The 25,534-nt window shown below is 42.1% G+C and overlaps 1 protein-coding gene across 4 annotated transcripts in view; it reads right to left on the reverse strand.

The window, feature by feature from the left end:
- The window catches only part of ZSWIM8 (zinc finger SWIM-type containing 8), a 66,315-nt gene that overhangs the window by 21,450 nt on the left and 19,331 nt on the right, over positions 1 to 25,534 (reverse strand). For all 4 annotated transcript variants that reach the window (XM_064464977.1, XM_064464975.1, XM_064464974.1 and 1 more), the window contains exons 2-9: positions 21,876 to 22,029; positions 20,097 to 20,191; positions 14,045 to 14,217; positions 12,135 to 12,242; positions 6,478 to 6,559; positions 5,082 to 5,202; positions 4,518 to 4,719; positions 3,477 to 3,652 (exon numbers count right to left, since the gene is read on the reverse strand). In XM_064464977.1, coding sequence (XP_064321047.1) covers positions 3,477 to 3,652; positions 4,518 to 4,719; positions 5,082 to 5,202; positions 6,478 to 6,559; positions 12,135 to 12,242; positions 14,045 to 14,217; positions 20,097 to 20,191; positions 21,876 to 22,029 — 1,111 coding nt within the window. The remainder of the gene's footprint in view (positions 1 to 3,476; positions 3,653 to 4,517; positions 4,720 to 5,081; positions 5,203 to 6,477; positions 6,560 to 12,134; positions 12,243 to 14,044; positions 14,218 to 20,096; positions 20,192 to 21,875; positions 22,030 to 25,534) is intronic.

Consider the following 25,534-nt stretch of genomic DNA (forward strand, 5'->3'; position numbering starts at 1 on the left):
AAATCAAAACAGGGTCATCCAGTTTAGATGCAAAGGGTGTTAGGACAAAAGGGTCTAAACAAAATGGACTGCTTCTATTTGTCAATTAAATAAATTTATTAATAAGGAAGGAGACTGGTAGAACTTAATCAACGAAAGGATTTCCAGAAGGAAAAGGAAGGGGGAAATACTCAAGAAAGGTGAGATATGGATGAGAGCCTGCAATGAATTAGGAATGACATAGCGGGTGTCTTTATGATTCACTGGAAAGAATAGCAAGGATGAGTAGAAGAGAGTTCTTCTTGGTGACTATTCATACACCAGGAGAACAGGTAATCAGGCAGGAGTATTTCTATTATGCATGAGCTCAAGCACAAGATTTGAGCAAATTTGAACCGTGTCAAGTATCTCAAATGTGAATACACATAGCTCAACTTCATTCTTTATTAAAAGCCAAAACCTTTTGTGATTTTTCTATGTGATCTGATTTATGTTTGTGTTTATTTTAAGCCTCATTCCCAGTTTCCTACAGTTTTTTATTTGTCTTCATCTCCTATATTTAGCTACTTCATATTGTAAACTGTGCAAGACAGAAACTGCATCCATTTTAGTCTCCCTGATGTAGCTTACATAGATAGGGCATTTTATTAACGTTACACAACAATTCACAGAAAGCAAATCCTGTTAATGTGTAACTGTATTGAAAATGCCATCCTGTTTTCGTTTTTTCTGAAAAACTTTTTCTGAGAACTTACAGCACATTAAACTAATTCAGTGCATTTTACACAACACACTTTGTGGAATAGATGAACAAAATAAATTGTTACAATGTCAACCACGGTATCTCAACGCAACCCCTCAGTGCCTCCACTGCTATTCAGCTATTGCTAAATAAAGATGGCAGTGAATGGCACCATATGGTTTAGAAACCTGCAGAAGCCTCACAATTTTTACTTAGACAATTGAAACCACTGAATGAAAATCATACAGCAGCAACAGCAACTTTCTTCCCAGGAGGAAGAAGTCAGGCAGAAGAACCAGGAGACCTGCATGGACAAGCAAAGAGCTGCTAGAGAAACTCAAATGGAAGAAGGAGGTTCACAGTATGTGGAAAAAGGGACTGGCCACTTGGGAGGAATATAGGAATGATGTCAGGGTATGTAGAGATGCAACGAGGAAGGCCAAGGCCCACTTGGAATTAAATCTGGCAAGGGATGTCAAAGACCACAAGAAGGGCCTCTTTAAACACATCAACAGTAAAAGGAAGACTGAGGATACAGTGGGCCCACTGCTGAACAAGGAAGGGGCCATGGTAATGCAGGATGCAGAGAAGGTGGAGTTACTGAATGCCTTCTTTGCCTCAGTCTTTACTGCTAAGGCTGGCCCTCAGGCATCTCAGCCCCCAGAGAAGAGAGGACAAATCAGGAGAAAGGAAGACTCACCATCGGTTGAGGAGGATTGGGTCAGAGATCACCTGTGCAAACTGGATCCTCGCAAATCCACGCGCCCCCATGGGATGCACCTGCAAGTGCTGAGGGAGCTGGCGGATGTTCTTTCTGAGTCACTCTCCATCATGTTTGAAAGGTCGTGGAGGAAAGGAGAGGTCACGAGGACTGGAGGACAGCACTTGTCACTCCAATCCTCAAGAAGGGCAAGAAGGAGGACCTGGGGAACTACAGGCCAGTCAGCCTCACCTCCATCCCCAGAAAGGTGATGGAGCAGTTCATCCTGGAGGTCATCTCCAGGCATGTAGAGGACAAGAAGGTTATCAGAAGTCATCAACATGGATTCACCAAGGGGAGATCATGCTTGACCAACCTGACAGCCTTCTATGATGGCATGACTGGCTGGGTCGACAAAGGGAGAGTAGTGGATGTTGTCTGTCTTGACTTCAGTAAGGCATTTGACACTGTCTCCCACAGCCTCCTCACAGACAGGAAGTGTGGGCTGGATGAGTGGACAGTGAGTTGGATAGAGAACTGGCTCAACAATAGAGCTCAGAGGGTTGTGATCAATGAGGCAGAGTCTGGACGGAGGCCTGTCACTAGTGGTGTTCCCCAGGGGTCTGTGCTGGGTTGAGTCCTGTTCAACATATTAATCAATGCCCTGGGCAAAGGGACAGAGTGTATCCTCAGCAAGTTCGCTGATGACACCAAGCTCACAGGACTAGCTGATACACCAGAAGGCAGTGCTGCTATCCAACGAGACCTGGACAGGCTGGAGAGCTGGGCCCAGGGGAACCTCATGAAATTCAACAAGAGCAAGTGCAAGGTCCTGCCCCTGGGGAGGAACAACCCCATGCACCAGTACAGGCTGGGGGCTGAACTACTGGAAAGCGGCTCTGTTGAGAAGGACCTGGGAGTGCTGGCAGACAACAAGCTGACCATGAGCCAACAATGTGCCCTTGGGGCCAAGAAGGCCGATGGTATCCTGGACCGCATTAAAAGGATGTGGCCAGAAGGTCGAGGGAGGTTATCCTCCCCCTCTATTCAGCCCTAGGGAGGCCACATCCAGACTGCTGCATCCAGTTCTGGGCCCCCCAGTCCAAGAAGGACAGGGAACTGCTGGAGCAAGGCCAGCGCAGAGCTGCCAAGGTGATCAGGGGACTGGAGCATCTCCCTTATGAGGAAAGGTTGAGAGACCTGGGGTTGTTCAGCCTAGAGAAGAAAAGACTGAGCAAGGATCTTGTCAATGCTTATAAATATCTGAAGGGTGGGTGTCAGGAGGACGGGGCCTGGCTCTTTTCAGCGGTGCCCAACACCAGGCCAAGGGGCCATGGGCACAAGCTGGAACACGGGAAGCTCCCCCTGAACATGAGGACAAACCCCTTCCCTGTGCGGGTGCCAGAGCAGGGGCACAGGCTGCCCAGAGAGGCTGTGGGGTCCCTTCCCTGGAGACATTCACACCCCGCCTGGACGCGGTCCTGTGCCCCTGCTCTGGGGGTGCCTGCTCAAGCAGGGGGGTTGGGCTGGATGATCTCCAGAGGGCCCTTCCAACCCCTGCCATTCTGTGATTCTGTGAACACTGTTTACCAATACACTGCAGAGGATCAACTCCCTAAGAGCACAGAAAGCAAGAAACAGTTCATCTTGAAATAGACAACAGCAAATGATTGGGCTAAACAGAAATCCATTAAACTGCTGAATAGTTAAATTTAGAAAGCATTAACATTTATTGGTAGCCTGTGTTATCATTCAATGAAGTGTTCTCCACTGGGACACTGAAATGCGGAATTACACTCATATGTAAAAGAGAACTCTCAGAAAACAAATTATTCACACTACGTGATGTTGCTAAAAGTGAACAGCAATAGCAATTGAAGTTTTAAGTAATTATAGTGCTCTTGAACCTTACATAGCACATAGTCCAGAAGGACTAATGGTTGAACAGGTAATGAGGTAATGACACAAACACAAGACATCTACAGGAAGAAACTCTTGGCTGTGCTTGAATATCACAGAAACAAATGAGAGACTAGATCCGATTCTGGTCCTCACCTCTGTGGACTAATAGTTGGGTCAAGGACAGCCAGCCTCCAAAGAACCACCATCTCATCACACATACTTGCACAGGCATGAGCAGCTACTTCTGACTGGCCATTGCTGCGTCCCGTGTGCCCACTAGCACTGCTGTGTGATGCAGATGTTCGCACACTGTACCACCACCCGGTTATCTGCAGAAGAAAATGTTCATTGGAACTGTGTTGTGGCCAACGCCTCAGCCCCTGCTCTCACTTACCCTCATAACCACAAGGAAACAGGATCTGTAGCCAGTACCATGTTTTCGTTCAACTGCAAAACAACTATGAGCATTAAAGCAGTACTGGTTTGTGAGAACTATGGGCCTCTCAAAACTTCTCTGGTTAGAAGGCACATGCCCACATAACAGAACACCCACAGGAGGTTCTCTTACTAGAGGCCTTCACACTTGGAGGGAAAAAGTGAACAAATGTGATAAACGAAGCATTTCCTTTCCCCTGATCAAAGCTGAGGTATGTGATAGAGCATAAGGAAACTTGCACTGCAATTTATATTGCAGAATGACATCAGTATCCTGAACTGTCAAAGGAAACCTTTTTCCTAATAATATTTTTTTAAATATCCAAAAAATTTATTACATAAACCCATCAAAAATATATTCAACAAAAATAAGAAAAGAATCTGAGATCCTACCACCCAACATATATCTTTAGTTTTTCATCAAAATAATAACTCATATGTGATGTACTTTGTTTAGGGGAAAAAAAAACCCAACACATTAAAATAAATCACCTTGACTGGGTAGAAATCAAATCAGATGTGCTGACCAGGAGTTCAGACTCCAAATATTCATCTTAAAAGGACTGAGGTATTTTGGGGATACAGTGTTACCAGAACATCACTGAATCAGCACAGGAGAAGCACATGCCCATAATGCACACAAACTGTTAAAAAAATAATTATTCAGCCACGGATTGTACAGGCACGTGGCACCAGTCACTGGCTCAGCCTGGTTCCCCAGAATTTCCCACATCCCCCAGAGCAAAGAGATTTGAATACCTGCTCATAGTTGAGACACTGGTCAGTCAGAATCTCCAGCAAAGGAGCTGCATTGCTATCCCGTCTCTTAAACATCTCCCGCACAATGGAAAGCAGGTTCCAGATTCCTTCAGGCTCTCTTCCTCTCAGGGGACGCAGGAGACAGGCCCACTCAGCAGCAGCTGGTGGCTCCGTGGAAGAGAGATACATTGAATTCACATCACTGTATATAAAACAGAAGACCAGGGATGAGAAAAAATTAAATCAAGCACAGCCATAGAAAATCCTAAATATATTCTACGTCTAGAAGTACATTTGCCCCTTAAATGGGACAGGCGTGCATAACACAAAAGACAGGATGCCTAACGAGACTGAGAACACCACACAAGCAAGGTATTGTGCAAAAACAGTGTGCTCTACTGAAATAACATTGGACAAGCTATGCAAAAATACAGTCCAGAAGAGTGGCCACAAAACCAAGCAGCCTTCAAGACCATGGCATCACATAAGGGTACAGGCTATACAGTGAATGAGCTTACAGATTACATGAATAACACATTTTCCCTTCAATGGGAAACAGTCTACCTGAAAACAACAGGAGAGGGTCCACAAAATTTATGAAGGGTTTTCTTTATGTTGTCACTCAGGGTAGATTCATCTAAGTACCAGGTGCTTTGATCTGATGCAGAGGGTCCAGCAGTGGGATCTTGACAAAAGAATAACACATATACAGTCTGCAGGCTTTGAAGATATTTTCCTCTGTGTGCCCAACCACAGAGGTTACAGGGTTTTGCAGCATTTCTCAGTTTATGTAACCCATTGCAGAACTCACTATTCAGAACTACCTCCAAATGCTATCGTAACATTATGTTAACCACTGACAACACCAAATTGGGAGACATGTATGGCATGTTGAATGGTAGCACTAGAGCCAGTGGGACCAGGAGAAATTCAAGGTCTGTGTCAACAGCCACCTCAAAGTTCTGTGAGGAAAAATGTAAACTTCTGTACCTGGGACAGAAAACCCCATGCATCAGTACAGATTGGAAACCAAACGGCTGAGTAGCTGACAGGGTTTGGTGATTATGGTGGACGCAAACCTGAACACAAACCAAGTGCAAACTTTCACTGAAAACACAAAACAAAATGAAACAAAAAAACCCCAACCTGCAAACTGGGCTATATTAAGAAAAGCACAGCTAGCAGATTTAAGGAACTTATTTTATCCCCCTCTACCTGGCACTGAGAGTTACTGCTGGAATATTGTATCCAGTTTTGAGTCCCCCAGACCAGGAACATTACTGCGGAACCAGAGAGGATATAGTGGAGGGGTATCAAGATAGGTGGGGACACAGAACACATGACCTATGGGGTGAGACTGAGGAAGATAGGCTAAATTCATCTAAAAAGAAGAGGGTAAGGGGTGATCATTAACAGCCTACAACTACTTGGAGTCACATGCACAATGCAGACAAACTCTTCTTGGTAGTAGTAGATGATAAAAAATAATATTCATATTGGACATTAGGAAAAAGTTCTTGACCAAAAGGGTAATGCAGCACTAAAATAGGAATACTCTAACATCTCTGGTAACCAAGACTTGGCTAAGCTAGCCCAAGCCACAGTTATCCCAATCTAGTGTTGCGAACGGTCCTGTTTCCAGTAGGAGGCTGGAGAAGTCCCCTCCAATCAACATTTCCAGGAATTAATACCAACTCAAAAAGAAAAATATTTTGTTAGAAAGGTGCACTGCCTGATGCTCCCTTCCCTTGCATACACACTGAGGTGTCCATCACATCAGCAAGTGCCCGTTGCTGTGCCATATATACATGCAAGTGCCTGTATTTATCCTTTTTCCTTGACCTCCACCTGCAATCCCAGCTACATGGTAACAGACCAGTTCAGAAACTCAGCGCAATGAAAATATATCCACCTCCTATCTGTGACACAGACTACTGAAACAAGATGATATCAAGGTTACCTGGGGCTCCACACACTGTGTTGATGGCAGTAGACTGAGAAGATAACAGCTCATCCAGCAAGCGCTGAGCAGTTGGAAGAATCTGAAAACAAGAAGAAAACTTTCAATATAAACGGTATTTCTTATCCTGATATACCCAGCCAAAGATCTGCCTAGATTTTCATGACTGAAGGACTCTCAATTTCAGAAGTATCAACTACACGCAGTCATACTTTCAAGAAAAGACTATAGAGGGTGCTAAAGATTATACATTAGCAAACCAGCTGTTACACTTTCTCACAGCAAACCTATATCCAAAGCTTACTTCCCACATTCACACCTTAGGAAGTAAACAAAAGCATCATAGGTTATTAGTTCCCTTCTCATTTCTTGAGGAGTAGGAGCCCACAGAGGGTGATACTGCAGCTAATTTTGAGAGAGATGGAAGTGACTGCACCCAAGGTCACCATTTTCCTGCACTTTGAGCGTTCTTTATTTCTTGTTCCTAAATCATTTCTCTAAAACCCAAGCTAATGGGAAAAGAGGAGCAAACTATAAATTACATCTATACATAAATTTTGGGGCAGAGTTTAGCTTATTTACCATTCTGTTAGCAAAGAAACCATATATATGCATATATAAACACTGACTCAATAGTAAACACGTAATTTCAGCACTAAACTAATGTAATCATAGTTTCTGGACAGTTCGGAGCACAAGCAGAGAAGTCTCACACCTGACTGCAAAATCATAAGCAGATATACCCTTAACGTGCTCTTTTTGAAAGAAAAATGCATAGTAGAAAAAAAGTGTTTTTTTCAAAACTAAGCCTGGGCTGAAATCACAGATCCATTTAGCCTTTAGCACACATGCTTAAAACAGGTTCGGCATATAGTCAGAATTTAAATGACTTGCAACAGAACATCTGACATCCTCCCACCTCTCCCCACACAATAGCTGAGGTGAAAGATCATGCTTACTGTAAAGCAAGGGACATTGAGTACACCTGTATTTGCAAATAATACGGACCCATCTCAAACAGATGGAAGAAAATGCTTCAGAAGGATATTTTGCATTTGAGTCACCTGAAGAAACAAACTCAGCATTAAGCTATTCTTGTACTTTCTTCCACTACTATATATTTTAAGTCCCCACAAGGCAGAAAAGTCACAGGTCTAGGCAATGTCACACCTTGTCCTGGGTGCAGCTGGGATAGAGTTAAATTTCTTCATAGTAGCTAGCATGAGGCTATGTTTTAGATTTTTGCTGGAAACAGCAATGATAATGTGGAGATGTTTTAGTTGTTGCTAAGTAGTGCTTACACTGGTCAAGGACTTTTTCAGCTCCCCGTGCTCTGCCCGGTGCACAAGAAGCTGGGAGGGGAAACAGCCAGAGGAGCTGACCCAAACTGACCCACGGGATATTCCATACCATATGATGCCATGCTCAGGATATAAAGCTGGGGGAAGGAGGAGGAAGGGGAGACGTTTGGGGCAATGGCGTTTGCCTTCCCAAGTCACCGTTACGCGTGATGGAGCCCTGCTCTCCTGGGGATGGCTGAGCGCCTGCCTGCCCGTGGGAAGGAGTGAATGAATTCCTTGTTTTGCTTTGCTTCCGCGCGCAGCTTTTGCTTTACCTATTCAACTGTCTTTATCTCAACCCACGAGTTGCCTCACTTTTACTCTTCCGATCCTCTCCCCCGTCCCACCAGGGGGGAGCGAGCGAGCGGCTGCGTGGGGCTTGGTTGCTGGCTGGGGCTAAACCACGACAGCCCATTTTGGCGCCCAACGTGGGGCCCGAAAGGTTTGAGATAACGACAGATTTGATTGGAATGTGCTAGGTGGAATTTATAGCGGTTATTGCTGTTTAGCTATTAACTGGCAGGCTTCTGTGCTTGCTGGGGGGCTCGCCTGACTTACTGCATGCCTTAAAATCTAGTGCTCATTAGTGGCGCTTTTTGCTTTCACTGCTCGCTGTGCTGCTTATCCCCTTCCCCTGCCGGGCCTGGGAACACTCTGATAACAGCCATGGCGATGCGCCTGGGCTGGCAGATGGCCAGGGCCCCGCTGCTGTTTCTGTGCTGCTGCACTGGACAGGCTGGAACTCCAGTGCGAACTCGAGTCAGAGGGACTGTGAGCTGTGGATGGGTCCATGTGGGAGCAGGGCACCCCAAAGCATCTGTGTCTGTGTATAAGCCCACGCCAGAGCATGTATATCGCGAAGCATCTGTGGCCTTGGTTATGTCTGCGCCACAGCAGGTATACCTCTGAGGCAATTGTGGCCCAGGGGTATATCCATCTTGGGGAAGATACACCTCAAAGTGTCTGTGGCTGTAGATAAGTCTGTGCTGCAGCAGGTACACCTTGAAGCATCAGTGGCTGTGCATGAGGTTATGCCAGAGCACCTCAAAGTGCGTCGCCATGGATAAGCCCACAACAGAGCAGGCTTACTTTGGAGGGACTGCAGCCATGGGCAAGGCCATGTTGGAGCACATTTATTTCTGGAGGGACTGCAGCCATAGACAAAGCCATGTTTGAGCAGGTTTATTTCTGGAGGGACTGCAGCTGTGGGTCAGGCCATGCTGGAGCAGGTAGAGCTCTGAAAGCATTGAGGCCCATGCAGAAGGCCACGCTGGAACAGGCGCACCTCAAAGCGACTGTGGCTCTGGATAAGTCCATGCTGCAGCAGGTGTAGCCCTGGAGAGACTGTGGCTCCTGGGTAAGGCTTGGAGCAGGTACAACCCTAAAGGACCACAGTCTGTGCATAAGTCCAAACCACAGCAGGAGCAAGGGGAGGAGTTCATTACAATGTTAAACCTGATGGTCTGGTCTAAATTGACCAGGGGTGGAGACTGCAGTGGAAATACCTTTAAATTGTTCTAACCCAGGATTTGAGTTACGTATTATGGAAATTACTATAGCAGAAGCCCCTGGTGGCTAGCTAGGCTGGGAGCAAGGGGAGGAGTTCATTGCAATGTTAAAACCTATAACCTGGCCCAAAGGGGCCAGGGGTGGAGATTGTGATGGATATACCTTTAAATTGTTATAACTTGTGATTTGAGTTGCATGTTATAGGAATTAGTACAGCAGGAACCACCTGAACCAATGGAGGACAAGCCTTTCAAGAAGCAGGGCAAGTGCAGCAGTGACCCGACCTGAGCTGGCTTTGGTGCCCAGTAACTCCACGCAACACACCACCTCTCCTGTCCTGCGTGACCACAAGAACAGATGGAGCCCAAAGCTGTGGACTAAATGATATCTGTGTATTTTATCAAAGGATGGGAAGGGGGGTGGAGGTTAATGAGGTTGTATTGGATAGCGTGGAATGTGAGCGTGATGTAAATGCTATGGAATAAGGGGTGGATACTGTCCTGGTTTCAGCTGGGATAGAGTTAAATTTCTTCATAGTAGCTAGCATGAGGCTATGTTTTAGATTTTTGCTGGAAACAGCAGTGATAATGTGGAGATGTTTTAGTTGTTGCTAAGTAGTGCTTACACTGGTCAAGGACTTTTTCAGCTCCCCGTGCTCTGCCCGGTGCACAAGAAGCTGGGAGGGGAAACAGCCAGAGGAGCTGACCCAAACTGACCCACGGGATATTCCATACCATATGATGCCATGCTCAGGATATAAAGCTGGGGGAAGGAGGAGGAAGGGGAGACGTTTGGGGCAATGGCGTTTGCCTTCCCAAGTCACCGTTACGCGTGATGGAGCCCTGCTCTCCTGGGGATGGCTGAGCGCCTGCCTGCCCGTGGGAAGGAGTGAATGAATTCCTTGTTTTGCTTTGCTTCCGCGCGCAGCTTTTGCTTTACCTATTCAACTGTCTTTATCTCAACCCACGAGTTGCCTCACTTTTACTCTTCCGATCCTCTCCCCCGTCCCACCAGGGGGGAGCGAGCGAGCGGCTGCGTGGGGCTTGGTTGCTGGCTGGGGCTAAACCACGACACACCTTAAGGCTGAAGTACCAGGGACCTGCAGTGACTCTCCTCCAGGCATTTTTGTGAAGATATTAATATTTAATTGGAACAGGAGTACTGGCTTCATGAGGGGAAATAGCTCTTGGGAGAACTGGGTAATAAATTCCAGCTGCTCAGAATCACTGACATTTTCATAGATACGGAAAACACTTTCTACAGAGATTTTGGAAAACATGTCCTTAACTAGCTGTATTCCTACAGACCAGCTTCCTTTTACACTTGAAAGTAATTCAGCATATTACTTTACCATGATGTAATTCATAAGCTGGAAATAAGAATAAAATAGAATCCTGTGTACAGCCTACTCTGATTCTACACCGTGTAGTCAAAATACAGGGTCTCAAGGTATCAGAAACCTTAAAGACCAGGAATGAGACTGGTGGAAGAGTTTGGGGTATGCCTTGCCTTTTTCTAGGGAATTACACAACACAGCTTAAGATGCATCTGCCAATAAAAGCCAGACTTTTCTATTGGGCAGCATCCATCAGATTATCTGGCAAGATAGTAATAATGAAATTAAATAATCCAGATGTTCCTGGGTGAACACACTGGTACACATGACCGAAGGAGATATAAACCCTGCAAAAAGGAGCAGACAGAACACTTGAAAGCAAACACCTCACAGGCGATTCAGGAAACAATTACCACCACTGCTCGCCTTTCAAAACCCTCCTTTATTACGCACCAGACTATATGACATAAAGCTCCGAGTCCTTTAGGAGAGAAGAAAAGCTTCGTCTGTTACATAATGCAGCAAGAAGCACACACTATTGCTGCTGAACTCCCAGCAACAAAAAAGCAGTATTTTTATATCACTTTCATATGATACGATTCCTCCATTTCCTCTCATAAGATGATCAGTATTTCCATAGGAAATTTAGAGGACATTTCAGCAATAGAATACCTTAGTGTCCTAGGCACAGCACCATAATATGAATTTTAGGCACATGCTGACAGTAACCTAACTCCTACTTAAGACATTATGCACACATTACTGAAATAGGACAGATACCCATGCAGGGCAGTTTTTCTCAACCCCCTTTGGTTGAACAAAAAAATTGCCTTGTATTTTTAAAGCAAACATTTACAATCACTTAGGTATTCCTGTATATTTTGTGCAAGCATTTTAGGCAGATAATATAAATGACCTGACCTTGAATAACATAGGTATTTAAGCAATAAGAGAGCAGATTTTGCCTTTGATTAACAAAATTTCATGTCTATTACTTTCCATAACCCAAATTATTCTTATGAATCACCAAGAAGCTACAGTGGGGGAAGTCAAAAGGTCACCGGGTGCATTAGAAAGTGCCCACCTAAGGCATAAACAGCACATCCCATGGGTCGCCTTCTCCACTTAACTAACCAAACACACAAAAAACCAGCCACCTGATTTGTTCTGACCTAACTTTTCACCACCATGCATTTATTTTATTATGTTTGGTCTTCCACAAGCTAAGTGCATATTCATGCTAACATGAATAGCCACCCCTTTTCTTCTTCCTTTTAAGACACTTCTGATCTTTTACTTGGCAATAGACAATTGTGAAATATTAAGAAGGGCAAACCAGAAAAGGGCAAGAACTGAAAGCCTTTGCAGCAACTCACAACTGAGTAGCATAACTGGTTATCTTGCAACAAAAGACATCATATAAATTGACCCATAATAAAGATAACTGAATTTAACAAAAAGTCTCCATTTACCTGTTGTGGAAGTTCACTGATTAGGTACTGAGCGAATTTTTGCAATTGGTCTCTTTGTAGCCGAGACAAGGACTCAGAAACAGGTGCTCGTAAGCATACTGCAGATGCCTGAAGGAAGAAAAGGAGATATAAACTGCCATTAACAGGTCAGACTTAATGAAGCTGTGTCCATAAATGGATGAAGTGCCATGAACAGTAGCTATGCTGATGCATATCATGCTTGGCCTTGAAGGACAATTTTTATTTTCTGTAATTACCTGGCATGTCACAGATAAGATGCAAATAAGCTGTCTAGGCTTTATAAAAGCTGTTCTAAAGAGTTTCTTTTCAAGGAAACTGCTTTAACAGATGTGCTTAAGATCTGTTGTTGCTAGTAATTGCACAAATACTGGCAGGGATTTCACAAACAAACCTCTAAAATAGGACATCATTCTTTAAGCTTCTGGCAAACCAACCAGCTCTGTGGGGGGCTGTTTCACAGAATCACAACCACCTCACTTATCTCATTAGAGGTTTTTTGGTCAATCTTAAAATCAATCTCTTTCCATCTCTTAGAAGAAATTGGGTGATAAAAAAAATTCACCACTAGTTTCTTAACCTTTTTCACTCTACAGAATAAATAAATAAATACAAAACACAAAACAAAACCCAAAACCTACCCAAATAGCACCTACATAAAATTTAACCTGGAAACAGGCAAGAGCAGTTTAATAATAAAGACCCTTCTGATATTGATTTGTCTACATAGGTCAATATACCTTGGCTTGTAACTTGCCAGTGTCAGCAGTCAGTATAAACAAATGCAAAAATCCTTTCACTATCATTTTTCAGGTAGAAGACAGACTGGATGGAAAGGAACAATTTTTATCTTAAACAGGTCCAAACTTTCTGAGCATAAATAATATAAATGAAAATTTGTTTCCTATCCTCCCTCTCCATACCCACCTTTTAAAAGTGGAACTAATAATTCAAAGCAGAACCCATTTATTTGCCAAGTCTCTAGTCCTAAGTACAAAAAGTACACTGATATTGCAATGATTACACAAGAGTATCAAATTAAGCCTATTACAATTGTCCATTATGAAATATTAACAAGCTTCAGCAGGTTATTAGCACTTATTTAAGAATCTGGAGTTGATCATTGGCATGTTAGCTATAAAATGTTCTGTGAGAGCAGAATATCTTCTGTTCCTTTCAATCATCCAAGCTTAATCCTTCCTTAAAATGTATTTCTCAGCTTCCCAAGACTAAGGAAATTAAGCTGCATGTAAGACTGAACCCTCAACTTGTGTATTTCATGTTGATTCCTGCATTTTCACCTGGAGTTCACTGGGATAAGAAATACCTACTTTTCACTCTATACAAGGCCGCACAGAATACAAGCAGTCAAGCAAAAACATAAACTTAACTGACCATTTGAAACCCACAAGTCAAAATGACGCTTATCTGCCTCAGTATGTGTTACCATTAACTGGTGAACATAAAAGCCACTGATCAAAATTATTTCCTTCTGCACTCTGAATGATCAAACAACCAAAAGAAAGAGCTTTCAAATCCCATATTTACAAAGACTTTTATTAAAAGACTAACTATTGGTGACCTTTCACTCCTTGCAGAACTGAAGAAAGAATGAGTAGTTCTAGCACTTAAATGAGAAACAGGAGAGGGCCAAAAAGGAGTCCGTATCTACCCTTAGCAATTTGCATATTATCAGAGGACATTCTGCAGTTTAGAGCCTCAGACAATTCACTCTGCAGACTGCAACTGTGAGTGCACATTTGCACAATCTGTAACCAAAAGGAGTGCCAAGAACAATCTCCCTAAAGAGAGTGCATGTTGCATAAAACTGTAACGAGGAGAGGCTCCGAGAAGATCCCTAGCAGAGAGCAGAACTGTATTTAAAGGCCTACATTGTGTATCCGGAAGAGGCAGAGCGCCACGACGTGAGCACACCACTTGGCCCCAGCTCCGCAGGTACAGCTGCATGACGTGATCCTGCATCGATCAAACATCACCGCCACGTTATATGCACCTTTGGGTGGCACCATCTGTGGGGGTACCACAGTGGCACTCAGATGGAAACCTGTTAAAATTCAAAAGTCCAGAGTTACTCTTCTGGTGCTTGGGAGACAGATTCAGCTAGAACAGAAATTTAGGTATGTGCCCTGTAAACAGCAAACCAACGCATCTAGCAACATCATCCATATAGGGATGGGCATAGATCTAGAGTCTCCAGCACTTGTTTCTTCCCAATCAGCTGCAGCAGGATATTAGCAAAGAAGCATAACGTGTTATAAGAAGTTCAAAAATAACAGCTTTTAATACGTTAATTTATTTAGAGATTTATTTCTATTAATATATAACAAAGAAAAGCAGAACTGGATAAAGACATCACTGAAAAGTGTGGGGTTTTGATCACAGGGCCAAAGCTAGACTATATATATTTTAGACATGATTTCTATGTTAACTAACTCTGGCAATTGTGCAGAACAGGCTAGATGACTTCTTCAGAATTATTTCCAAGTCAGTCACCTTTCACAATTTTACAGCAAACTAAAGAAAGTAGTACTTACACATTTAACTTTCACTTTGTGGCTTCAGATGCTACCCATTTCTCATAACTTATGTACCTCCTTGCAATTTTGCACATATCCCATTTTTATAAACCATGTACTCAGAAAACAAACAAAAAAAAAAGCCCTCCTGCTTAGACTAAAATCAATGGAAAAGGGAAATTTCAGCAACAACACTTGAATGAAACCAGCCCCATTAACCTGTGATCAAACACATAAATTACAAATCTCATCTCAGGCAGGATGACAAACAACCTTAATGAGGCTTGGCTTTGTGTAAACTCATGTACAATGCACACCAGTTGTAGCCATCACGCAGCTTCCTCTACAGACCATGGTTATCCAGAGGCACACGTACTCTGACGAGGAAAAGGCCATCAGGAGTATGAATCTTCTACTTGTCTTGAAGGTCCCTATCACCAGTTAGTCACCCTCTACAGCCACGAGTATTGGCCTCAGAGCCTTTTTGCTAGTCTCAAATTCAGTTTTAATGAAGCACAGAAAGCACCAAGGGTATCAAAGCCAAAATCAAAATTCAGTCCAACAGTCTACCTTAAGTGAATAACTATGGCTCGGGACAGATGATTGAAATAGTTTCTCCATCATCAGCACAGGACGTACATTAAAAACCCACACTACTAAGTTCTACTATGATAATGTAAGATTATTATAATGATGGTGTTCAGGAGTGTACGTGATCTACTAAATCCCATTTAAAACAATGTGTACTACTTCTTTCTCAAAATATAACCCCTCTGCCGATACAAACTTGTTCTCACCTTGCTTAACCTTTCTATTTCTTCTGTTCACCAGAATTCAATTCCTCTTACTGATGTGGGTGATTATTTTCATTAGTACATGTAATGCCACCCAAATTCTTCAGCCATTTTAGCAATTGGAACAGAATCAAAACAAAAGGCGGCATTCACCACAAAATTACTGCACTGCTTATTACTAGCTACAGTTCTAATTTATGTTCCACACTTGGATAACACAACCCAAACAATTCAGCTAGTCCTTCCGTTATACTGGAAGCATGTCAGACTAATGCCAAAATGCCCTAATTTTCACAAAAGCAAATTAAGCATTTCACAAATTGGAATTACAGCAATTCTGTCTCACTAAGAAAAAGAAGTATTCAAAAGGTGTTAGACAAGAATGAATCACAGCTATACACCCTTATCAAGCTCCTACCATAAAATTTTTATTCGTATGTGAAGACAGTTAACTGAGTAAATGCAAAGATGGAAGAACAGATATGAAATCAGACAAAGAAAATTTAAGGGCTTCAGCATGACATATCACAAGCTCCAGCTCAAACTGTAGCTTGATGAACATGTCTGCCACTGGCTAATTCAAGTAGCTTTGCCTAATTCTTCTGCACCACCAGTGTTCCTGTACTGAACAACTCTTTGTGGGATGGCAGAGGAAACCATACCAGGAAAAAAATCTGGATTAAATTAATGGTTACTTTTACCAGGCAAAATACTACAATTCAGTCCACTGCACAACCTACAAAAGTCTGAGCCTGCAGGGACTGAAAAGTAACTATGAGGGCCACCATTCAGGAGCACTTAGCCCAACACTACTGTTTAAAGAAATGGTCATCAAATTGTACTTGTTTACAGCCCAGTGCAACTATTGTCTTCTCCTGCAGACCACAGCTCTTACCCTCCCGCTTAAATGCGAAGACAAGAATCACATCTACTGCACACTTGAGTGACCTGGCCACCTCAAGGAGCCCGCAAGAATGTTCTTCCCTCCCACCCACTCTCTGCTCCCGCTACCTGATAACAGCTTATTTAATCTATGCGTAAAGCTACATTACAAAAAGGTGTCTGCATGTACCAGCAGCATTCATTCTGCAGCTGCATGTAGCCCACCAGAAAAAACTAAGATCTATACCCTGTTCTTGGCAAGCTCAACTCCCAGGAGACATCAAGAATGAATGCAGACCAGAGGAATTGCTCTGCCAGGAGTCTCACCCACTCTGGCTACCATTTTTCTTAAAAGCACTGTGGGCGCAGAGCAAGCTTAGTGCTTCTGTGAAAGCACTTAGGCTTTCTACACAGAAAGTGCATCTTACCCTTCTTATGAGCACCAGATTTACTACTCACACACAGAACAAATACGTCAAGCAGCCAGCACCAACACTTCAGAGTACATGTCAGGTATATGCACTGTACAACATACTCGCTATGCACAGAGAACACCAGGAGTGTTCTATTGCACCCATGATGCAGGTTTTATCATGTAGTGAAAGAAGGGTAGCAGCACACTGTCCTCTGATACTCCGTTAAGACACATGGTTTGATCAAATGCAAAAGCTGGAAATAATCAACTGCTGTCTAGACTAGGTCCTACAAAATAGAGATGGCTTCTTTTTCAGTCCATAACTTATCCTTCTCACTGCTCCACCCTGAAACTTAATCTTTCAGGAAAAGTATCCAACAGAAATGTATGCTACCTGCTGGTTAAAATCCAGTTTTCAGAATTTTAGGATAGCTACGTCAATGTCTTTTGCATTTAATATTTATTTTATCATTAAACTAATTTATTGTGAAACTTCCAGTCTGTTTATTAATTTTTCTGACGTCCTATTAGTCCTTGTGATTTCAGGTGGAAATGCACAAACTGGAAACACCCCAAGCTACTCAGTAAGCAACTGGAACGAAAAGATTTAAGTGACCTGTAAGTTAGCAACAGCCTACTAAGAATAATCCTTGCAATACAGCTTTCAAGCTTTCTTCACTTAGACTCGGTAGTTCTGATGCCCCTATAACAACGCCAGCAAACACACCTCTGCACAGAGTTTAAGAACTTTTTTCTCTGTCTTTCCCAGGACTAACAGAAATGGGAAAATGATAGCTGAGCAAAAGCTTTTAGACAGGAAGTAAAGCAAGGCAATTTTGGACATTTGTTTGTTTTAAACCAAGATAGGAGAATCTCTAAAAAGTAGAGACGTAGAGACACTATTCAAGGAGATAGAGAGTCAGAATCCAGACTGAACCTGCTGCTGCCTTCCTCATTTGTTAAAAAGAAATTAAGACTAACAAAGAAAAAATTCCCTGAAATCAGCAACTACAACATACCTATTTGAGAACAGTAATAATGTCTTCAGTGCAAGGAGGCGGGTATATGACTGCCACAAAGGAAATGTGCAGCAGAAGGTCTACAGAAGCCAATTCTTTGTGTATACACAGGAGAACACTCTTTAAAAGTGGGGTTTTGGAATGTGATGAAGAGGTGCTATTGTTCAGAAATTATGGATATGGATTTGCGTGTGGACAAGATGACTAAGATTACTCATTTATTTTTTAAAAAAAATTCTTATACTACAAAGGGAAATGTGACAAAAAGAGCACAAAGTACGTTTCAAGCTTTGTCCTATTGATCACAATATAACAATGCACTGCCCAATCCCCCTCCAAATCAAATCCCCTCTCCAGGGTTGCTTCATTTCCTGCGTTTCTTTTCCCATTTGTCAGTATATGAAACTCAAAACTACAACCACACACCTTAAAATCATCTGGAGTAGACAACTGAAATTATATCCAGCCCACCTGTACTGCCCAGCTTCTGGACAGCTACCCACAGAGGGAAGAGAGGGAAGAAAAAAAGAGAAAAAAACAAACAAAGAAACCCACCACAACCCACCACACAACACAGACCCAAAACCCAAACCCCTCCATTAGATAAAGTTCTTTTAGGAGAAAACAGCGTTACTGTTTAAACAAAATTACTTCCTTCCCTTCCACACCTAATCATTTTTCAAGAAGCCCAGTTGCTGTATGTGTCCCCTGTATCATTCACCACCTCCTCTTTTTCCCTACTCCTCTCCTCCTCCCCCAAGCACAGGTTTTGCACTAATATTCCTGCCTAGCCTTTGTTCATTTACATTGCTTTACACCTCCTCGCCTTTTCAATTTACTACTGAAGCAAGTTTTGACCAAAATCTTAGCACTGTTTGTTAAATATTCTGCTCTTTTCCATTGTGAAAGTCCTAGGAATTACTGAATTTCAGCCAGTTGCATTTTAACTCATTTTCTCTCTCAAACATTTGCCTTCCTGAAGTTCAGCAGATGCCTTATAGGCTTCTCTCAGCACCTCAGTCGTGACATCAGGAGCTTACGCACGCACTCAAAAGTCAGGTTAATCCTACTTGGCTCAATTTGATCGATGTTCCAAAACTTACTGTCTGGTCTCACTGACAACTCAATACACCCCTTACGAATAAAGAAGTACTTCACTTTCATTCCCAAGAATTCCTGCTATTGTTATTACAGTAGACAAAGAACTAGGTAAAATCCTTTCACATGCTTTTCCCTACATTCAGGTAACAGTTCATCAGTCTCTTACAATTTGCGTATCTCAATGACTATCTCCTTCTCTTTTTATTGCCCCCAAACTTTTACAGTACGAGTCCCTTCTATTCCCTTTTTGAGGGTCCTTTACCTAAATTTATTCATTCCACTGATCACTGACAGTTAAGTATTACTGTTACTAGCAACTAAACAGGCCTATAGACGTCTTTATCCCTCATCACAGGAAAATACAGGAACTTTCCTCCTTAACATCATACAGCTATCTATATTATAATTTTTCTTATTACAACCAGGCTCATTTCCCACATGCCAATTAATATTCTGATTCTGAAGCTTACAGTTAGAGAAAAAAACAACACATCTGCATTGGATTGACATGGCCCACCTTGACATACTAATGTCTTTATCTCATATAATGCCTTCTGATCTAACAGCTGTCCCTGGAAAAGCCAACTCAACATTCTTCTTTACTTCAAAGGTTTTAATGAAAAATCCAGAGTCCAATTCTTTGTTTAAGATTAGTGTCTATAACCATAAAACATAAAAAGAACAAGATAAGCAAGGAGAAGCGATAAAACCAACTGTCCAGCAACAGGGATTTCCTTCTGCCAAAATACTACATAAGTAACTGTATTATTAACACAACTCTCTTGCTGCAAGAATAATTAAACCTTGCAAACTTCCTCTCTGCCATACATGCACTTTAGGCAAAGCATTCATTTGATCAGACCACTGGTAAACCAAGTTCTCTTTACCAATGAGGAATTTAAGCATTATGGAGACAAAGGCATTCTACGCAGTTTTTTCCAAAACACTGAGACAGATTAAGGATCTAATTTTCAGAACATTTCTGCCTTTCCACTCAGTTTCACAGCTGAGCTGATGAGGCTGAAATAAACACAGAATTTAGCTCAAGACATTATAAAGAGTGCATGTGGCAGGGACTTTAGTCTAAGATGCCAGAAAAGCTTGTTTTGAGACATGGTCATACCACTGCTGTCCCATTGCAGATAAGGTTTTGGGAATCTGAAATGTCTAGAGACATGGAGCTGCCATGTTCTTACCTATCTGGAGAGGGTCTTTGACAGCCCTCACCCGGAACAGCTGCTCCCCTCGCTGGAACTCATCTGCACTGCCATTCGCCAAACACGAGTACAATCTGCAAGCGATACACATAACACGTCAAGATCAGTCTGTTTTTGAGAAATTTCACATTATTATCCACTTGCATTCTTTGTTGACATGGCTTTTGAAAAATCTTTACTATCTTCATCTTTAAGATGAAGTCCAGCTCTTTCCTGCCATTTCTCCATTACAATTCAACCATAAAAATCATTAGTCTCTTCCTAACTGGGTTTGTGTACAGACACTGGCATTTCTGAGAACTTCAGCCTGAGCCTCCAAAATACAAGTTAATTCATAACCTAAAACTAAGCTTTTACATACAGTATAATAGCAATTCAAGGTCCAATGTTCGCATGCCAGAGTAAAAACTCCTCGTACTTCTAGATGAGTTACCTGCTGCTCACATGAGATTTTTTTTAACATCTGTGCTCATCAGAATAATGAACATGTATAACCAGCTGGCTTGCTCTATTCCCCAACAGGTGATCTGACTAATTCCATTGGCACTTTTGCTATTACCGCCCCAATCTGATACCAGAACATTAGATGAATGCATCTAAGACCTTTCAGGATGATTCTTCCTAAAAGAGTATAATATCACTACTTTGCAACAGAATTCTGAATGTACAGTTACATGGGTAGGCCTCCTATAGTATAAAAACTTCAGCAAAAATACTTTGGTGAAAGATCTAAAAGCACAGAGTTTTTGACTATGTACTGACACAACTTATGTGGAAGCATAAGAAATATAGTCAACTCTGACTGTATCCACTCTGACCACTGATGTACTCAGGAAATTCTGATTCTCCTACTTACACCAACAAAAGGCTTGCGCAGCATACTGAGCTAGCCCTCCCCGGCAATTTCTGAGCCCAGTTAAAGCTCCGACACAAGCAACAGATTCAAACTGGAAAGAACACTGCACAAGACTAACACAAGTAAGACACGGAGGTGCTGGAGCATGTCCAAAGAAGGGCAACAAAGCTAGTGAAGGGTCAAGAGCACAAGGGTCTTATGAGGAACAGCTGACGGAACTGGGGTTGTTTAGCCTGGAGAAGAGGAGACTGAGGGGAGACCTTATCGCTCTCTGCAACTGCCTGAAAGGAGGTTGTAGCAAAGTGGGTGTTGGTCTCTCTTCCCAAGTAACAAGTGATGGGATGAGGAGAAATTGCCTCAAGTTGCACCAGAGAAGGTTTAGATTGAATATTAGGAAAAATTTCTTCACTGAAGGGGTTATTACGCATTGGAACAGGCTGCCCAGGGAAGTGGTTGAGTCACCATTCCTGGAGGTATTTAAAAGATGTGCGGATGTGATGCTTAGGGACATGGTTTAGTGGTGGATTTGGCAGTGTTAGGTTTCCAGTTGGACTCGATGATCTTAAGGGTCTTTTCCAGCCTAAATGATTCCATGATTCTATATAGACAAAACTCTACAAACAAGTTACTGTCAGGCAAATTAAAGGGTGCATTTATTTTGCTATCATTTGCACACAGAACCTGCACATGCACATGCTTTTCCTGGGATGTATGCAGGGAGCTCACCCTGAAATAAAACCCTGCATCATAGCATATCCCAGAGTAATCCATCCATGTATTACAAAATGCACACGAGAACAGCAGAAGCAGCAAATATATGGGACACCAAATGAACAACAATTCTCCTCTAGTTAACAGAGCTTTTCCTTAAGTGTCAATGAAACAGAAATAATATTAATTACCTGATATCTTCCTCATTTTCTGGGAAACTCCAGAAGGCGATCCGAAGCTGCAGTTGCTCAGGCACTGGAGGATAAACTTTCTCCACCACCTCGAACGGAATGTGAAATGCAACCTGTTTTGCAGACAGTTCGACCAATGGGATCACCAGCCCATCTATCAAGACAAGAAACAAAGTGCAATTAGCCATTCAGAGAACAAAACTTATGAGAGTCTGAAGAGGTCAGAGCAGGGAGCTCTTCTACTTCCTCTCTCACCTCATTAAGTTCAAGGACTAATTTTGATAGACAGTAAAAGGCAGCACATAAATTTTCTGAAGAATTGCCTGACAACTTTATGTTTGTTTTCAGCCCCTCAGGCATGGGTACACGTTCCTAAAAAACCAGTCCTTTGTCAGGAGAGCTACATTAGCTTAGCAGACATCAAGTAACTAGAATTTTGTCTCCTGACAAAACTGAAACCATGTAGCAAGACCTAAGGTAACCAAATATTTTTCACACCTTTCTGTTAGAATATGGCAGCAACATCCTGTGAATGCCAGGTGATTACACAGAGAACCTATTACAGTGTATCTTCACAAGGCAGCAACGGAAAGGTTATCCAAGAACCTTAGTATTGACTTTTTTGGTAACATTCAGTATTCGACAATTTACAAGATCTTAATTTCAGTTAGTATTTGTTGTTTTATTCTCCTCACCACCACCTTTTGTATGATATCTGTCTTTATGTTTCAAGTTCTTTACAGAAGCAACTGGCAATTCATGTTTGTACAGTGCTGACTACACTGAGCCCATGAGGATCTTAACTGAAGGCACCAAGACCTTTATACAAATGCATTTAACTACCACCCTTCTACCAAAATAACTCCACTTTTTATGATTTTAAGTGCAGACGAAGAATTCTTATCATCAGGATGTTGGGAGCCTTATGTTTCTGCTTCGCTCTGAGCTAGACTCCACTCCAGCCAGACTTGTCTAATCTGCAAGCACCTCACTGCTTTACTAAGATCACTTCCTGAACCATCACTACAGCAGCCTTGGTTCCCCCATCTTCCAAACCCTGTTGCCAAGAGCCTAAGTAATCCGGTTTCAGACATTCGATGTTATGACTCTTCAACTCCCTAACCAGCTTCTAAAACACCACTAGAAGCCAGAATGTAAACCAAGCTGGCCCTCAGCTTTCCCTCCCCACCAGCCTCCAGGCAACATATCAAAGGAAAACTTAAGCCCTGATGTCAGTAAGCACTTTCTCACCCTCTGCCTAGAGACGCCCTCCAGTCCAAACAGCTGGAAACCAGATAGGAAGGGAGAGGGCTTTCAAAGCGCATGCACACAGCAAAGCAGCAAACATCCCCCCAGTACTGAGCAGACCTGTCAAATGGAAGGATTGCATTAATATGGAAAGAAAATACAGTTTTCAAGCATCCATAGTTATGATTTTTTGATTGCAATAAAATTAGATTCATTAGGCAGCATTCACTTCTCCCGGACAGAGTTAGTCTTTTACTGTCAGGATTATTTCTCCATCACTAGTGACTTTTACTCTATATTATAGACGGAGCCTCTGTTTTACAGTGTTATAATCCCATCCACAAATGTGAGAGCAGCAGATTGTAAAGTGAACAATGATGGAAAAGTGGAGTGTCCCTTTCTCTACAGCTAGCAAATAAACAAGATTTTGGCAGAAAAATAATTTCATTTCCACTTTTGACAACCAGAACAGGTGTAAAGCTTTCATCAAGTTACTGAAAAAGTTTACTATTTTTAGTTAGTGCAATATAGTCAAATATTATTGCTGCTACTAGAGTAGTAGTAGATACCACAGAAGGTCCAAACAGAGCCACTTAAGTACTTGAAATTAGTCTGAGCAATGAAAGGAGAAGTATTTCTTGTGGTTTTAACTGCACTTTTTTTGTATAGAGGCACTTTATCCAAGTCCTTCATTACACAATACTAGAAAAGAGGTAACACCTGAACAACATCTACAAGGTACAAGACTCAGAAAAAGTCTTCAGTACCAGGTGAAACACCTGCACATTCTTCAAAGATCTGCAAGTCTGCAGCCTGGATGGTATTCCTTTTTACAAGGATTTGGTGCTGGGTATGAGGGTTAGATTAAAAATGCTAAAGACAGACTGAGTTCACAAAAAAGCAGCAAAGGCAAATGCATTCTGCTTATTATTCTATCAGCACACTTTACTCTTAAATATTTTACTTTACTGTTGCAATGGGCTAGGACACACATACAATGAGTTACTAGGTCTCAATGAAACTAGTAGATCAGTACTGGTACTAGGAGCAGTAGTGCAATCACTGCAATTACCCTCCGATCTCTCAATTACATAGTATGGCTGTTCTCTTTGAAGCTACACTAGCTCAAGAAAAATACTTTGACAAGTGTTACTGAAATTACCTCTCCTGAGAAGACACTTCTTCCAAGTAGGAAGACAACATGAGCTCTCCTCATCTGCTCCAGTGTAATGTCCAGTGCAAGTCAGCCAGCTTGATTTTAACAGTTCTACACAGAGAACTAAGGTAACAGGCTGACTTTGCATTGAGCTCATTAACTGATTCATCAGCTGTACTGTGTTAGTAGAAATCAGCCAAAGACAGGTGGCCAATTATCTGGCATACCTACCATAGCCCACAGTCAGACATTCACAGCACATAGCCTAGACATTTTCAGAATAAGGTGAAAGCAGTAGAACCTGGGGGCGTGTCTAAAAAAGCAATAACCTTATCTATAAGACAATGCATCTCTCAAATTCTGCATTTTCTATAGGGAGAAAGAGTCATGGAAGAGAAATGGTAGAAGGTAATGGAAAAGTAGAAAATACTTTTTCAATCCTACATTAAGGACAGATGAATTCACAGTAGATACCTTGGCACACAGTGTAAATACTAAAATTAAGAAGTTAAAAATCCCTAAGTTTCAAGGGGGTAGTGCCCCATGTAGCCAAGGTGAGAGACACATTTATCAAGGATGTGACTCAGCATGAGAGGGTCTTTTCCTATTAGGCCTCCTATAAAGTCAGCTGGAGGGTCTGAGTTAGGTGCTTAAATTAGACTCCGAATAATCTCCTTTGAGTCCTAAACAAAGAGAGGTCCATTCAAAAAGTTTGTCTCTAGATACACAAATCCAAGGTTGGTGAATTCATACCTACTTGTATCAAAAGGTATTATCAATAAAACAGACAAAAAGTAGTATCAGGTACTGTAATAAATATATTTTGAGCGTGAAAAGAAAGGAAAAGTCTGCTAACAAAGAAAAGGAGAAAGCATCACAGATTCTGCTCAGAAAGTAAAGATAAGGACCAGCAAGGAAGACTGCATATTCAATATAAAAAATGATACAGTAGTGAAGTCAAAGATGTAATACAAAATTGACAAACCTGCAAGATAAATCTATCCAAGGGAGAAGATAATTTTAAATTGTGGAGAAAAACTAGCAAGAATCACTGCTTCTTCTTGGGGAGCAGACATGATGACCCAAGCAGATCAAAGGAAGCATTTCAAGTCTTGGAAGAATAAAGTCACAGGCAAAGTATACGCAACCTCAGACAATTCTCACTTAGAGGTTAAATGACTAGCAAAACTTAGGTCAGGAAGGGATTTTGAGAGGCCGTCTAATCTATACCTCCTACCTAAGAGACAGGATCAAG

The sequence above is a fragment of the Phalacrocorax carbo genome, chromosome 13, assembly GCF_963921805.1.
Source record: "Phalacrocorax carbo chromosome 13, bPhaCar2.1, whole genome shotgun sequence".
Taxonomy (NCBI): Eukaryota; Metazoa; Chordata; class Aves; order Suliformes; family Phalacrocoracidae; genus Phalacrocorax; species Phalacrocorax carbo.